Source organism: Sebastes umbrosus, chromosome 19, assembly GCF_015220745.1.
Source record: "Sebastes umbrosus isolate fSebUmb1 chromosome 19, fSebUmb1.pri, whole genome shotgun sequence".
Lineage (NCBI taxonomy): Eukaryota > Metazoa > Chordata > Actinopteri > Perciformes > Sebastidae > Sebastes > Sebastes umbrosus.
Window position 1 is genome coordinate 9,714,032 of NC_051287.1, and position 17,655 is coordinate 9,731,686.

Sequence of the window (17,655 nt, forward strand, 5' to 3'; positions counted from 1 at the left end):
CAAATGTTCTTTTTTAGTCATCAGATTATATTGAACATTTCAGTCAATCTAGTCTAGCTAGAACCAATAATTTTGTAATTTTAGTCAAACTGATTCACATAAGATTTTATCTTATAAAAACACAAGTTGAATGATTAAGTCCGAGTAACATACAAGCATGATTTCAAGAGCATTTCAATGAATATATTTCAATATGTATCAGTTAAGTTGAAATGCAGTCTGTAATCTTCCAGTCTTCATCCAAATATAGCCCAGTTTTTACCTTTAACCTGCAAATTAGCAAATCAATGATTACTTGACAACCGAGGCTGTCAAAGTAACCTTTTTTCAAAGTTTCAAAGTGCTTAAGTTTCACAAATGTAGTTCAACTAAAATTAAAAATCTGAATTTAGATCTCGACTTCATAGGTGAACACATCAAGCGGAGAAGGTTTTACCTGCCGAGCAGAGAAATAAATTGCTTGTGAGAAGCAATCCTGTTTGGAGGGAACTCTTTTGATTTGATTTCAATAGGTCTGGCTCGTCGGAGGAAGCAGCACACATTGCATTCACACACACTTGGTCTGACAGCATGCTCCCTGATTTGAGTATAGAGGCCAACACCTTCCTCCCAGCTCAGTGTTGATGTTTTGAAATGTATCACAGTTGACAGTTTAATTTCAGAAATCATCAGTGAGATAGGAGGATATTTGGGAATTTCAAGGCTATCATCGGCTGTTCGCTGGTTATTCCGTTCTGTTTATTTGTATGAAAACGAGGATTCTTACATGCTCATCTACAATGGATAAAAGGTTATAGCACTGTATTAAAGTGTATCGCTTTTTCATGTCTTTTGTTCTCCTCTCTTCTCGTCCATAACTTGTATCTCATGTCCCTGTGGAATGAGGCCATCCACCATCTCATCCGACCCTATTTATCCCTCTAAGTGTCCATGTACTGGGCTTATCTCAGCCTACGCCTTCCTCCTCTCTTTGAATTTCTTTGTTCCCTCAGTGAGAGATGATCAGGCTAGAGCACCACCTGATGCCTCGACTCCAGATTAATGAGCTGGGCTTGTCTGCCGAAATTCTCTTTTAGTCCATCCCTGTCCAGCTTTGTTAAAAAAAAAAATACTGAGATTACCCAAGACTCCTTCTACATACTTATGGACACCAGCATGATGACCAACAACTCTGTGAACCAAATGTCCATCATTATTCCGACTACTGATCTCCCTTTTACAGACAATGTTCATAATATTTGTTCATTTTAAAGCTTTTCTTTATGAAGGGAGGATTTCATGATGGGCTGTTGTGTTAGACTGCATTCATTTTAAATAGGGGTACCTAATAAACTGACAACTGAGTCAATGTTACCAATGTGAAAGGTGCTACTTTTTGTCCTTAAACTAGGGCTGTCACAGTTGACGCGATAATAACGCATTAAATTAGTTTTAACGGCACTAATCTCTTTAACGCATTTATAGCGGGCTCAGTTTTAAAGCTAAAGGGAAGATACTGGTATCGTATGAAACTAAAAAAACCTAAGGAAGCCATTGGTGCCAACCACGAAGGAGGCTAAATAACGCTCCAAACTTGAGCTAAATTTTGGCGAGGAAAAACTGGCATGGTCATTTTCAAAGGGGTCCCTTGACCTCTGACCTCAAGATATGTGAATGAAAATGGGTTCTATGGGTACCCACAAGTCTCCCCTTTACAGAAATGCCCATTTTATACTAATCCAGTGCAGTTTGGGGCAAGTCATAGTCAAGTCAGCACACTGACAGCTGTTGTTGCCTGTTGGGCTTATTTTTGCCATGTTATGATTTGAGCATATTTTTCATGCTAAATGCAGTACCTGTGAGGGTTTCTGGACAATATTTGTCATTGTTTTGTGTTGTTAATTGACTTTCAATAATAAATATATACATGCAATTGCATAAAGTAAGCATATTTGTCCACTCCCATGTTGATAAGAGTATTAAATACTTGACGAATCTCCGTTTAAGGTACATTTTGAACAGATAAAAAATGTGTGATCAATTTGCGATTGATCACAATTAACTATGGAAAATCATGCGACTAATTGCGATTAAATATTTTAATTGTTTGACAGCCCTGGTTTAAAGTCAGGTTGGCTCATTTTACCTAAAGACTTCAGTTGCTGTAAGCCCATTTTAAATACAGAGCAAAATCAGTCTGTTTGCTGTACCAGCAGGGGGCAGTAGGAGGCACTCGACTCTCCAATGAGCCACTTATCACTACATGATAGTTACATGCCCTCTGCTGATGCTCTCAAGTCTAAGGGCCCGAGAGGAGGGGAGGGTGAAGCATGGGGGCATGAAGACCAATTAAACAGTGACTGCACAACAGGAGAGGGAACTAAAAATAACCCAACCCCCCCTGAGCTTCAACCCACGCCTGAGAGATTGTAAGATAACAGACAGACGCTGCACTGTGCATGTGTGCCCTCACAGGTGCCGAGCATGATCAGCTCATCTTTGTGGTATTTGCATGATCGTGGTGTTGGAATTTTTTGTCAGCCTTTAGGAAAAATCGACTTAGAAGTGTTAGTGACGTGTTTGTGAAAAAGTGGTATGCTCCTTCCCAATCTAACTATGTAATGACCCTTCACACACCAACGGTATCGCAGATCTGTGTGTCTGTTTTGTGTGGTAGACAAAGGTTCTTAGGGCTGAGCACTTTATAAGTACACATACTAGAAAAACACCCATGTTATCAGATGTTATCACACCCGCAAGCTCCTATCACTGACGTCATCTGGACCCGGAAAAAAACTGTTACGGGAACTGAAGGCGTGGAGGAATGACGTTAAATGGGTCATTGGGGGTTAATCTCACACTCACCTGGAATGAGAAACTGGAAGGGGAAACTGTGTTCGCCTGCACCCAGGGTTCCTGTAAAAGAAGAAGTTTTATCAGTTCAGATAGAAAAAAAAAATGCAAATGACATTTATTTCGACTTCCCATATCCTCTAGTAAACATCCGATGTCCTGTGGTGTTCACCTACTTCCCAGTGGGATGGAGTTTCTGACACAAACAGGCTTTTGTTGTTCAAAGACAGCTGAGCCGAGATGTCTTTTGTAGTGAACAAAACTAGCAACTGAAACCAATCAGTCAGGGTCAGAGGAAGCGATAACACGTGTAGCTGGCAAAGTTGCAGCATTTCTCAGCAAAGTTAATCAATGATTTACAAGCACAGTGGGGCCAGCAGTGATCGACCCAAGACTGAGTGCATTCTTGTGCTCTGTTACAACACCTACGAGTCAGCATCATTGGGCAAAGTCTGCCCCTGTAGATTAAAGGAGGAGCCTGGTTTTATTCTATATTTCTCTTATTGTCAAAAATGCTGTCTTCTTCGTCTGTGGCACTCAGGCCCAAGCACATTGGTTCCTACTGAAGACATAAATCTTTAGAAACTGGTCACAGATATATAGTTTCATTTTTAAACTAGAATCAACGCCTCGGGGTTGAATGTCTCCGCCAACCAGTCAAGTTGCAGTCTTGAGTTATGGCCAAAATCGTGTTTTGTGAGGTCACAGTGACCTTGACCTTTGACCAGCAAAATCGAATCAGTTCATCCGGGAGTCCCTGGACTCCGTGGACGTTTGTGCCAAATTTGAAAAAAATCCATCCAGGCTTTCCTGAGATATCGCGTTCACGAGAATGGGTTGGACGGACGGATGGACAACCCGAAAACATGATGATTGTTGATGCGGAAGCAAAAAAAAAAGGCTAAATAATTTCCTAAAACAGCTGGTCAATGTAGGTTTTAGCAAACGTTACTCAAAAGGGGTAAATAGTGCATTTGTTAGGGACTATTTTCAGCTGCGGAATAAAACACATTCAGTGATTGAGTAAATATTTATGACAGCAGGACGGTGTATGTGGGATTGAGTTACAGTGTGTGTGTTCATGGTAATGACGGAACATGTCACTCAGTGCAACAGTGTGGCTCACTGATGTGTTTTTAACAGTTTTTGGACAACAATGGAGCTCTGTGGCACAGAGGAAGGAGATATATCAGACTTTGGATATACACGCACGCACAAATACTTAGTAGCATCAGTTTGCGTTCCACTCTTGTGAACGCGATATCTCTAATTTCTTCAAATTTGGCACAAATGTCCACCTGGACTCAAGGATGAACTGATTCGATTTTGCTGGCCAAAGGTCAAGGTCACTGTGATCTCATGTCCGTCTCATTCTTGTGATATCTCAGGAACATCTTGAGCTAATTTCTTCAAAATCAGCATAAACGTCCCCTTGGATTCAAGGCTGACCTGAATTGATTTTGGTTATCAAAGGTCAAAGGTCACTGGGACCTCAGAAAACACATTTTTGGCCATAACTCAAGAATTCATATGCTAATTATGACAATTTCACACACATGTCTAACAGGATAAAATGATGACATTTTGGACAAACATGGATATAAACTGCAATTTGACTGGTTGGTGGAGGCGTACAACCGCAAGGCAGTAATTCTAGTCTTTTCGTAAGATTTCATTTGTTAACAATAAGAAAAATACAGTCTATCACCAGCCTTATTCTTTAAAGATGTTGGTATAAACAAAAGGTCTTCAGAATCTCAAGCAGAGAAAAACAGCGACATGAACACTAGAAACCCCAAAAATGTGGCAGCAGTGCAGGAGAAAAAAAAACAACTTGCTGAAATGCAACAATGAAAGGCGGCAAACTTTGTATTACTGATGTTATCAGACAACACGGGGTGAACTGAAGCTGTGTTTTCAGAAGCAAATGTGTCATTCTGAGGATCTCAACAGGAAGTGCTCTGAAGTACGAAGAGGTGTTTTGGAATAAAACAAACAGTACATTTTCTCTGAGTAAGAATTTGTGTTGCATTAACTGTGAAGAAACATGTTTCATACTTCACAAGCTCAGTTAAATTGATAAGAAGAGCATAAGGCACCAATAAGGGCCTTTCCATTCCTATCACACAGAGCGCACCTTGAGAGAGTCGGGTTATTAATTCCCTAGATGAGCTGACAGCCCAATTAAATTCTTCCAGACAGCAACATGTCTCACCTCATTAGGGACGGACACAACTTTTTTCCGTTAGTCTCAGTTTACGGAGAGGAAGTGCTCGGGCTGAGTGTGTTCATTTGCATCATGTTTATTGCCTGAGGAAGCAGTCGTGCTCTAAAGCAGCGCTGTGCAGGTGCAGCATCTTTATATATCCGACTGCAGAGAGCCTAGCTAACAACGAGTACAGGCAGAAAAACAGGATGAAGGAAAACAATTAAAAGAGGGGTAAATTAGATCAAGATGTTAGAGATTCTTAACCTCAGTGTACTAATGCAATTTGAGGATCCATTTAACCTATTAACAGTCATAGACAATTCAAACCCATTGTACTTACAGCACTAATGACTAGAGGAGGACTATATCATTACCAATGGGCAACCTCAGCGTCTGAAAAGTGAAGCCAATGCTGAAGTGCCTTAAACATGCATTCTTTCTAATGGCCTTTAAGAAACACCTTTTCCCACAAGCCCTACACCTTCACAGGTTAAATGCCAATGCCAAAACGGATAAGGAATAAACCAACAGTTACAATGATGTATAACGTTCTTTGAATGCCAACAAATAAATCGTCCTTTAACTGTGCAAAAATTATATTTTTACAGAAAGACTGATGATAGAAACCCTAAATGAGCGTTTGATTTGAGTAAAAAGAAACTTCTATACACTTTCTTTCCTTAGTTTATTTTTACCTTGTGTTGTCTAAATATAACATACTAATCTAATAAGGTGACATTATATAAGACCTTTCATCTGATAGTGCTTTTGAAAGTCTGTTCTCATTTATTAAAGTGAAAGAAAACACTGTTGCAACAAAATACCGTCTGTGCAGAGACGTGTGACGTACCATCAACGGATAATGTTGAATATAAAAACACAAGAAATGCTACAGTGAGTCTGTCTCAAGCATGGTCTAAATATAAAGCTGTCAGTTTGTAAAACAAGTCTACAGTGTGACCACAACCAAGCTGCAGCAGTGGGAGGGAGATCCTTATTTCCTGAAGGTCATTAACTGAGAACATTGACAGGATGAAGAACGGACGCTGACATCACTGGTCTTCACTCCTCCAACCGCCAAGCATCTGTGGCATACCACATTATCAGTCAGCCAAAGTGAGCGTCGCTTGCTTTGTGTAAAAATGTGTGTGTGTGTGTGTGTGTGTGTGTGTGTGTGTGTGTGTGTGGTGGTCTCCTGTCACCCTTCCTGTCTCGCTCTCCCTCTGCTGCTCAGCCCTTGGGGGCAGAGCAGCCCATTTTCGGAAGAGAATGGGATATGGAAAACTGGCAGAGATAGAGAGGGAAGGTGTGTAATGAATTATTTATGTCCTCCTCCGTTTAGAGTGTGGTGTGCCTGGTGTTTTACAGTAGACGCTGTGTGCGCATGTGTGTACTGAGAGGTGGAATGAGTTTTTCTCATGCTTCAAAGATACTGCATATGTGGTTTATGGTGGTATGTATTTTATTTCTCATATTTATTAAGGGCTGTCAGTCGATTAAAATATTTAATTGAGATTAACTGCATGATTGTCCATAGTTAATCGCGATTAATCGCACATTTTTTATCTCTTAAAAATGTATTATTATTGGATTTTATTGGAAATAAATTAACAATACGAAACAACGAAAAATATTGTCCAGAAACCCTCACAGGTACTGCATTTAGCATAAATAATATGCTTGAATCATAAGTTGGCAAACTGAAGTCCAACAGGCAACTCTAAACTGCATGGGATTATCATAAAGTGGGCATGTCTGTAAAGGGGAGACTTGTGGGTACCCATAGAACCCATTTTCATTCACATATCTTGAGGTCAGAGGTCAAAGGACCCGTTTGAGAATGACCAAAATTTTGCATAAGTTTGGAGCGTTATATAGCCTCCTTAGTGACAAGCTGGTATGATATAGTTGGTACCAATGGATAGTGTTGATGTTTGATACAACTGTTATGTTTTCTTTCACTCATAGTTCAGTAAAAGTGTCCCATAAATATTTTTTTTACATCTGAGTTGCCATAAATTTACAATATTTATACTGACAATGTGGCAACCTGCAGATCATGTAAAGGTTTTTCTTTTCTAAATGGTTACACAAAACCTATAACCATACACTATTCAGACCAAAGCTCATCAAGTAGTATGCCAACGGGTCTGCATGTTACTGTGTGAGACGGCGGGTGTGTTCATGTTTGTGCCTGTTTGTTGGCTCAGTCTGAGTCATCTGAGCCCGCACTGATGCCTTCATTTCACTTCCCTGTTTGACATTAGATCTACAGTAACGGATGTCCTTAACTGGTGTAAAATCACGTCAAACGGTACAATAATTGTTAATAATTGTTGTAATAATGACACACTCAAATCACCTGGGTTCATAATAAGAATGTAAGATGGAACAGAAAAGAGGGAGAACCTCAGTTGTGGACTAGATATCAGAATAAGACATATTATAATACACTATAATATATATATTATTTCATAATGCAAAAATATCTTCAGTTTCCGTTTCAGAATCTTATTTCAACAGGTGTAACACCACGTTTTTGAAATGGGGCAGAACACTAACTTACACTAACATTTTGAATTCTTCTAGATAACAGTACTATGTTGACACGAAGCAGTGTTACACTCTAAACAATGGAATTAACCAACACCTTTTAGTTTTTTCACAAGTCAGATCTGAAAAATTAAAGGGGCAAATTGTTCAAATCATAAAAATAAACACTTTCTCAGTTTCACCAAAGTGTCTAGTCATGCATGTAGTTTTGTTTCCATTTACTCAGGCTTTGATACGCCCCAATGTTGTATTCACAGCCTGTGTCTGCTGCCCCAAAGTGTCAGGTGGTTATTACAGGTTTAAAGCTATGTAAATACATTTTAATGTGATTATAATATATATTTTTTATTATAGTGATTATAGTGTTTTTCAGATGGTATACATTTTTAGTTTGTAGAAAAATGAGACAATCTCTGTGAAGATTTGTTTATGTGCTACTTTTATCCCATTTATTCTGTGTACCAGTGTTGGATCGGTGTGATCAGTACATTTCATATACCGCATATTATATTATTGGATTATTATTAACTGATGCATTAACAACAAGCAATATTTTAATGACACATCTGGTCAAAGTAATTTTGAAGTACTTTATATGTAGTTGGGTAGTTTAATCTGTAATAATGCCTAATATGTTGTATGTACATTTATAGTATGAAACTTAAGTAGAAAGTATAGCTGTCATAAATGTTCTATCTGAAATGTAGTGGAGTGTAGAAGTATAAAGTAGCATACAATGGGAAAAAAGCACTTCAACATTCTACTTACAAGTAGAGTAAAAGCACTTTCCAGTAGTATAGTACGTATATATATAGACTGGTCTGGTGTATACCATATGTTGAAGCACAGTCCTGGGTTAAACATTGAACCGCTTCTTGGTGTTTTAACCAGCATGGATTACATGCTCGAATGACTGCCATTAAGTCCCACAGTGTGATTTGCATTTACAACACATTTCATGCATGCATGGCACATTTCACCTTCTGGCTGTGGGCGGTATCGGCAACAAAGACAAAAGATTGAAGATGACGCTCTCAACAAAAGGTCCTGTAAGCTCTCGTTTCCGCGGGTAAGCAGGGCGTCAGTGCAGCAGGGCAGGATGGTACCCAGACACTGTCCTCTGGGGAGCATTTTCAGCCTTCTGATCAGACACTGACGACCACATCTCACCTCAGAGAGGCAGCATGCGGAGAGGCCGGATACATGACTGCAGGGGATTGCTACTCTGACTGATTGAGACTTTAACTCCTCACTACACGGCCGCAAAAAAACCTGCTGCTGTCTTTGTGAGATTAAGCCTGTTACAGCAGATTTACCATAAACCAAATGAGGCGAAAGGCGGGAGGCTTCAATCACGTCACACAGCGTTGTTATGACAGGGAGTTTCTGACATTTCGGTGCTCTCAGGGGAGCCGGATGAAACCGTTTGTGTTATGTATAGGATGTGTGCACTGCACAAATATGAATGAAGATTAACAACTGCCTGTAACGTTAGAAAAGTGTCTGCTGTATGCATCAAATGGACAAAACATGTAGAGAAATTCAGTCCTTTCTGACGGGGAACTGAAGTTGTTGTATCCATTTATGCTCTTGACAAAGACTCCACAAGACTCCATTGAAAAAAACAGTAATTTTACCTCGCAGAACACAGGAGTTGCTGGTCTGTGTGACTTTGGTGAATCTAAACTAACCAATAACACAAACAAACTAACCGACTGTGTTCTGTGAGGTAAAATTATTGTTTTTTCAATGGAATCTGGTTGCTTTGGCGAGAGCATAGATAACAGATTCAGTTCCCCGTTGGAAAAAAGACTATATAGCTATCTCACGGCAAGTTAAACCACTGAAAATATTCAAAATAAATAATAATATAGGGTACACTTAAACTGATATTGATTTTTTTATGTGGCTAAAATACATTTTGCTGCTGCTCCCGTCCACAGCAGTACATTGCTTTGGTTCCATGCAGTATTACTGTAGGTAATACACTGACTATGGATAAGTACCTCATACAACCCCACTTCAAAACACCCTAACTATTCCTTTAAGGTCACCATTCATGTACCCATGGGTTTAGATGAGTGCAACCAGCAGAAAAGCTAAAAAAACATCAAGCTTTTATTGTCATCACCTTTGTCGGCAACAGACAACGTGCTGTTGAAGTACTGCTCCTCCAGCATCCATGAGGCGTCGTTCACTTTGTTGGAGATCCCACATGAGCCCTGACAGTTCACCTTGATGGCTGTGGAAAGAGGAGAGGAAATGAGTCAATCTACTGCCTGGTCCTTTGCAGGTTTACTGGTATTTGTTTTGCCCAAATGTCTTGTTTTGTCTGACCAACAAAAATTGCTTCATGTAAAACACCTTTTGGGAAACTTGCATGTAAACTGTCACTCTGATTAATTAAACTGTCTGCTGTGGTGAAGTGTTGAAATGAACTCTTTTGTTATTTCTGACTCTTGAGTATATAACCTAAAAACATTTAACAATCATTTTCCTAAGCGATAACACTTCCATGAGATTCATCATTCACATTAAATTTTATTCGGAAAGAGAACAGTTGTCTCATGTAAATGCAGTCAGTTCAGGCTCCACGGTGTGAAAAATACAGACCACTCCATCACAATATACACTGATTAGCATGAGAATGACTCGCAAAGAGGGACGGCTCACTTAATCATTATGGGCCCGCTCATGTGCATTCTGCTGTGGTGATTAATAATCACAGCAGACTGTGAATGGTGTTTCTGTCAACAGATGGAAGAGAGGAGGAACTTTATCAGTGAGCTGTTGTGAAACTGAACTGATTGGTCGTCACCTGCCGAGTCATGCTGCTAACCTGCGTTTTACTGGAGTGATGATGCTTGTGATGATGCAACAGGTTCAATAAAGCTGAGGTCATATCAAGATTACTGATAATACCATAGACTGTATATAAGAAGTGGACATAGTCACCGTGACGTCACCCATTGGTTTGTGGACTGCCGTTTGGATGCCTAAAGTTTGGCATTTTGGCCATCAAAAGAGGGTGGAGCTAAGTACAACCGAACGCTGAATAAGATATTTTCAGGCAACCGAAAAGGTTATAATTAACTTTCATGAACTGAAAACACACTGTGAAAGGTAAGACAAAAACACAGACAACTCCAAGACCGGACAACGCCGTGGTCGCGACCTGTCAATCACAAGGTAGCCACGCCCTAAAGCATACCCTGCTTTATGGTTTATTTGACTCTAAATGGGACCATCATTTACTAAATGAACATCATGCTGTATTGAAGAAGACTTGAAAATAGCATTTGAGACCATAAACTCATGTTTACAATGTTTACTGAGGTAATAATGAGCATTAGGATAATTTTCTCATAGACTTCTATACAATCTGACTTCTTTTTGCAACCAGAGGAGTCGCCTCCTGCTTGATATTAGAAAGAGTGCAAGTTTAAGGCACTTCCGCATTGTCTTCACTTTTCAGACCCACGGGTTGCCCACTGGAAAATACAGAAGAATGCATGAATAAAGGCAAAAAGTCGCACAGGGACACATACTTTTTTTCAGCTGAACCTGAATCCAGTGTTTCCTGCCTGTTTAAGTCAGCCTGCCAAAATGTCTAAAAAACTGATTTGGGGAAAAAACAAAAATATGACATACAACATATTTGGTTGTTATTGCTCTTTGCCATAAAAGCCACCAGCCATGGGGAGTCAGCATGGCTTTTAATGTGAAGTAAATACATTTGGAGATATTTTTTTATGCCAGTGAATGAGGTTAACACAAGAGAACTGGTAAAGTTAAGTAACATGATCTCCTGTGCTGCTGCTTAGTGTGCAGGAAATGATGTTATCGTCTTCTCAAACTTGATTCAAAGATCAAGAAGATAACATCCGTTTTTGTCTACGCAGAAGCCTTCAAAAGTTCACATTGGTGCTGGATATGTTCTATGACATCAGTCCACCAACAAGGAAAAGAACTGAAGTGAGCAGCAGGAACAGCACTGCAAGTCTCTCTCTCTCTCTCTCTCTCTCTGTATCACCCCTCCTCTCTCTCTGTCCCTCTTGTCTCTCTGTTGATCTGTCTGTGAGGAAATGAAATCTCTCTGATAATGCGTGCACACACACACGCACACACACACACACACACACACAAAACTGTGACAGAAGCCAAAGGATTAAACAGAAAGATGGCCCAGCCTCAGTGTTATCTCAGTATTCAGATAAGCAGACAGACAGTCAGACAGATAAGGCTAAGTATCGTTCTGAATGTTTTGTTAGTGACCCCAGTGTGACATCTGAATTTCTCTCCTTCCTTTCTTTTCTTTCGTGTTTAGCAGCAGCAGGTGTAACTTTTTTTTACCATGTTCACCATCTCACTTTAGCGTGTTAGCGTGCAAACATTTTCTAATGAGAACTAAACATAAAGTACAGCTGAGGCTGAGGATGAGGTCATTAGTTTTGTAGGCATTTTGGACATAAATTGAAGTAGTGGACAAATTCAAATTTGACCCGATGGTGGTTAAAGTCATTCAAACTCACTTCACTTCACATACAGCTTCACACAACGGTAAACACACTCTGCAGCCTGCAGTTCAGTGTGTCCTGTTTCATCTAAAGAAAAAAAAAAAAAATGCGTTGGAAAAAATAAACCTTAGACAAACATAAACGTCTCACGGCAACAATATTTACATTTGCATAGTATTTACAGATGCAAGCTGGATGTAATGAATGAAATGCAGCAGAGGAATTGAAACTAAGAGCGTCCGTCTCCACAGTAAATCATCTGTTGAGTATTCTATGGTTATTAATTTGTGCTTTAAAACGTAACTGCCATGAAACAATGAGAAAATAACTTTCATTTCTCTCATTCACAGCACCACCGTGATGAATCCCTCTTCTAGCGTTACCGCTCACCCTCACGATCTCTCTCTCCGTTTTCTCACTTCCTTTTTTTAAATGAGTCAGGAAGCCAACAGCAGAGCCTAACTTTACTTTCAATGTTATCAAACAAAGAGAAATGTTCTCCCCTCGTCCTAAAATGGTCCTAAATCAGATACTAGAGAACTTCCTTGTTGATAAATTGTTCATGAATACACAAGTAGAAGCAGCGCTGTGTTTGTGTTTCATCAATCAGCGACAGTCATCCATGCAAACTCCACCCCAAAAGTTCCAGTATTTTCAGAAAGTACAGCCTCCCGACTAGGGCCTTTTTGGGGGGTAAAAAGGCCCCATAAAATGTCCCCGGAACTTAATTTAGACCCTGGTCCCTGCGTTTGAAACGCAATGAGTTCCTCAAAAGGTCCCTGGAAACAGGGCATTTCATGGCATTCAACCCAATATTTGTCAAGACGTTTCACTCAAAACCAAAAATTTGAACTTGCTGGTGGCGCTAGAAGAAAAGTCAGGACAGTTTTTGATACGCAATGCTTGACATTATTTGGTCACTACTACCAGACTTCTGGTATAATAGTGCGGGCAAAAAACAACAACCCAAAACAAAGGCTCTGATGTAAAAAATATCGTGCCTCCGACTGTTTTTGACCAATCACAGGCTCACACACCCACACAGGATCCTGTGCTGGCATCACAGAAACCACACGCACACTCTCAAAGTGACAGATGGTTGGGCTCTCGACACCGGCATGACTGTTGGCACGGTTTGGGGGAGGAGGGAGGAACCTCTGCCACCGGTAAAAAAAACGAAACCAAAATCTGCAGCTCAAAAAAACACAAACAAACACAAAACAGAGCGGTGCCCTTCAGCCATACAGACTAACGTCCATTTATGTGGTCATTAACTAAACCCTGCAATCTGCTCCCCCAGCCATCTGCCTCATTCATGAAGGAGAATAATACCTTTATACTTCACATTAACACACCCTCACAGTCATAGACTCATCACACTTCACCGAAGCAACGGTAGAAGTGTCAAGTAGACAAATATGACAGAAAAAGGGAGCCATTACTGATATTGTTTACAGCTGTCTGTTGTGGAAAAGTGAAGAGGTCAGCCCATGAAAGGTCAGCACCGGGGTAATCTGTTAATATCCCCAACAGCAGCAGCAGCAGCAGCAGCAGCAGCAGCAGCAGCAGCAGCAGCAGCAGCAGCAACAGGAAGAGCGGCTGCACAGCTGAATAGTGAATAGTCGTGTCATAAGAGATGCTTTGGTAGATAGACTGGCTGTCTGCGGCTGAATAATGGGCCGACCTCTCCACAGACAAATGGAGCCAGATGGACCAGGAGTGGTGATGATGTGTCTGATGAGACGCACATCTAGACATAAAGATGCTATGTCGTCACAATTCACCACGGACACCATGAAGGCAGTAGAAGTCCAAAACCTAAATGTCTTTTGCCTGGTTGTAGTATAACCTCATGGGAGTGAGTGTGAGTTGCAGTGTTGGAGATATCGGCCGTAGTGATGTCTGCCTTCTCACAGCGGTTATATCACAGCAGAAATATATTCTTTCTTCTTTTTAAAATAATTTTCAATCATATGAGCTATGAATATTCAAAATGTGCATAAAAACAGGTGGAAACAAAGGTGCATAATTAATGCATGATAAATCCAGCTGCTCTGACACTTACAGATGGCATTGGCACACTCAAATACAACAGAAGAACAATAATGTAAAAATCAATATAATAACAATATGAGTAATTCATGGTAGTATTTGGTAATTCAAGTTTTTTTTAAGTATTCTTTTTTCAGCACAGTGAGACAATGGGGTTCATAATCGGTGCCCGAATTGCACCACTAAAATCAGATTCCAAATCAATTTGGTGCAAGAAACAGTCCTTAAAGTTCCAGATCCATGCTAAATGTGTGATCTATGATGCCCAGTTCAAGTAGTCCTTTACAAACTTCAGAGGTTTAAAGACTGAAATACTGCAGCGCAAATTCAATTCACAAGCATTTGTTTGGTTTTGTGAAGCTGACAGGTTCCAAGTCATCTACACACCAGCAGCTATGGATCACACCTTGTTTCTGCCAGCACAGGAATCTACGCCAGGAGGCAGCTCTCCACAGAATAAACCCCAGCCTGAGGGAGACTGACACTCAGTAGTAAGAGGGAAGCCAGCAGCAGAGCATGCTCTGACTCAGCAGCTGCCTGGATTTGTTGCCAACACACTGGAGTCTGTCCAGGTCCTCTCCACGGTTCAATGAGAGTGTCTGTAGGCGGAGATGATACTGGTGCTACTACTCATTAGATTTTACGAACTAGACTGTGTGGGCAGAGAAATCCAGGAGAGAAGATGTAATCTATGGCGTCTCCAGATCTGGCTGCCGTGTTGTATCAAACGATTCTGTGATGTGGGTTAGAACAGGGTGTTGGTGGGTCATGGAGGATGTGGGCGGGAGTCGAAGGTGTGGTACTGATGAGTATGTGGATAACTCGGTAAGGTGAGATTATCTGTTTTGTGCCATTGTTCTGACAAGTATATCCTGTTTTTAGTGCACTTGGCTAGCCGAACGTCCCTGAGGGGATGATAAAGTCAAACAAAAATGTCATACGATGAGAAACAGACTCTGTGGAGGAAACTGATGCTGATACAATACCTGACTTTTGGTTCTGAGTCAGATTTTTGTGGGCGTAACTCCCACCTTCTGATTCCACCATTAGCTGCTAGCTGCCGGCTCAGACATATCCGTATTCAGAGCCGTGCGCTATCCCTGCTGTATGGGTTGTAGCTGCTGCAGTAGTGGGCCAATCACACGTTGCATTAAATTGAAGAACATTTGCGGTGATTGGCTGCGAGCAAAACCATACAATTAGTCATTTTTTCTAGATCTGGGCACAAAAAGGATCGATTACGGGTATTGTTTGACTGGAGAAGTTTCGATACTATTTGGTACTGGGTTATTTCGGTCGATAGGCATCGAGTACCAATACCTAGCCCTAATCTGATCAAAGAATAAGTAGAGAAGATTACGAATATGACCAGACATTCATGCCAGCTTTTGTTACTTGACAACTTTGGTATTCAGTGCTATCAATACATTTTGTTTGGCACCAAAGAATTTAGGTTCGATACCCGATCCTACGTATACCATGGTCAATTACCACATGCAAAAAGACATTTGTTTGTTGTCAGTTTAACCCATGTTTAGGTCAGTTTCACCAGTGAGAGCTGGCTTAACTGATAGCAAGTAGCAACTGTAGCAAATACTGTTGCCAGCCATGGTTACATAAAGTTTAGTTTGGTGGTTAAACCTTTCTATTGTCTTGGTTTTGTTTGTTGATTCCTGAGCTTCTATGGCATCCTCCCTATGGCATCAATGACTTCCTGGTGAAGTCATTGATGCCGTTTCTTTTCCACCTCTCCCTGTGCAGGAATTTTGTCCTTCAGGGCGTTCTTTCCCAAAAATATATGCCAGTTACGCAAGAGGGTTGTTTGCTCCGTCATCAGATTTTCCAAACAAAGAGCAAACTTATTTTATGATCAAGTGTCTTTACAGAAATGATGTTTGCACGCTGGCGCTCACAGCAGAACTAGACATTGAGTGAGAAAAACAACTTTAGCAACAAATATTTGACTTTTCCATGAAGAAGGCCGAACTGTGTCTGTGGGATAAAACCATTAAGTCAGAGCTTGCAGCTCGTTGTATCAGGACATTGGAAAATGAGTCAGCTTGAGGGGGTTGGTGGGAAGCATGCAGGGAAGCTGGGCTGATAATGTCAGTTCCTTATTTACACTGATTACACCGAGTCCAGTTTCGGCTAACAGCTGGAAGCACAAAGGAGCCTCAGTTTGTTTAAGGTCTGAACTTTACAAGAACAAAGCAGAATGAGGAAACCCCCTGACCTCTCAGACACACAACACACCAGAGAAGAACTGTGTCTTTACGACGACTAGGATTTCATCCTGAAGTGGGTCAGGGATGTGAATGAGATTAGAAAAGGCTGTTTGATTTACTTGAATTGATCAGCATTCCTCACATGCACTAAAAGGCTTCTCGGACGTCAGATATAAATTCCAGCATAATGAGGCCTGGAAACTCCCAAAGCAGTGTCTGTGTGATAAGACTGGACTGCTTTAAATGAAGCGTCTGTAGAAATGATACAAACCACTCGAACTGAAGGGGATGCAGCAGTACATCTAATTTACATGACGTCTCACACTGATGGCAGTAATGAAAACACTTATATTAAAGGTGCTAAATGAGAGATTGGGAGCCTTTCTATTGCCGCCTCACGGCTCTCAACATGGCAACAGCTGAGGCAGCGGCTCGTAGCTAACAGGTTAACAGCCCTAACAGTGAAGACAAAGGCAACAGTGATGACAGAGCTAACAGTGTTAACCTGGGGGTGAACCGGTGGGTGGGCGCTACGCTTTTACGACGGCACAGTCGGTAGGGATGCCGTTATCAGCTGTAACCTGCTGTGTGAACGCAGTGCAGAGCGGCGGCAGTGTGGCACACTCACATAGGGCTTCACAATTATGGTCAAAATTATTATCACGATTATTTTGATCAATATTGAGATCACCATAATTTATCACGATTATTTATTGATTTTAGGGACAACATATTTTTGAGTGCAATTTCACAATAATTGTGCAGCCCTACGCTCACATGCACTAAAAGCATAAACGACCGGCCCTGCTACGTCAACAAAGCACAGAGAATCTCGGATTACAACACACACAGAGGGAGAGTGACTTCATTCTCTGCTCAGGTAGACATCGCTCCTCTATATCTTTACATAGCAAATAGTTGTCTGCTGCTATATTAATGCTCCGGATAACATATAAAGCAACTCTAAGGTTAAATTGTAAACAAAAAATGTGTAGGTCCTACTGGTGCAGTTTTGATGGACTGACCATCCTGTGATTGCATTATTCATGGAGAGATTCGTACAGAATTATACTGCACAAGAGTGACTTACAATTTTATTTTGTCATGTTTCTGCAAGACTCATTTCACCAGCGAGGTCAGAGCTCAGACAGAGAGGTATTTTCTGGGGGAGTTTTGAGAAAAAGAATTTCATTAACAAAAGCCATGAAGGACAGAGAACAAAAATGCACCAGAAACCACTGATCCTCTTTTCCCTGAATATTTCTAA

At 40.8% G+C, this 17,655-nt stretch overlaps 1 protein-coding gene across 1 annotated transcript in view; it reads right to left on the reverse strand.

Moving 5' to 3' along the window:
* The window catches only part of arrdc1b (arrestin domain containing 1b), a 38,329-nt gene that overhangs the window by 6,124 nt on the left and 14,550 nt on the right, over positions 1–17,655 (reverse strand). Inside the window, exons 2-3 of the mRNA XM_037753080.1 lie at positions 9,726–9,836; positions 2,845–2,895 (exon numbers count right to left, since the gene is read on the reverse strand). Of these exons, the coding sequence (XP_037609008.1) occupies positions 2,845–2,895; positions 9,726–9,836 (162 nt within the window). The remainder of the gene's footprint in view (positions 1–2,844; positions 2,896–9,725; positions 9,837–17,655) is intronic.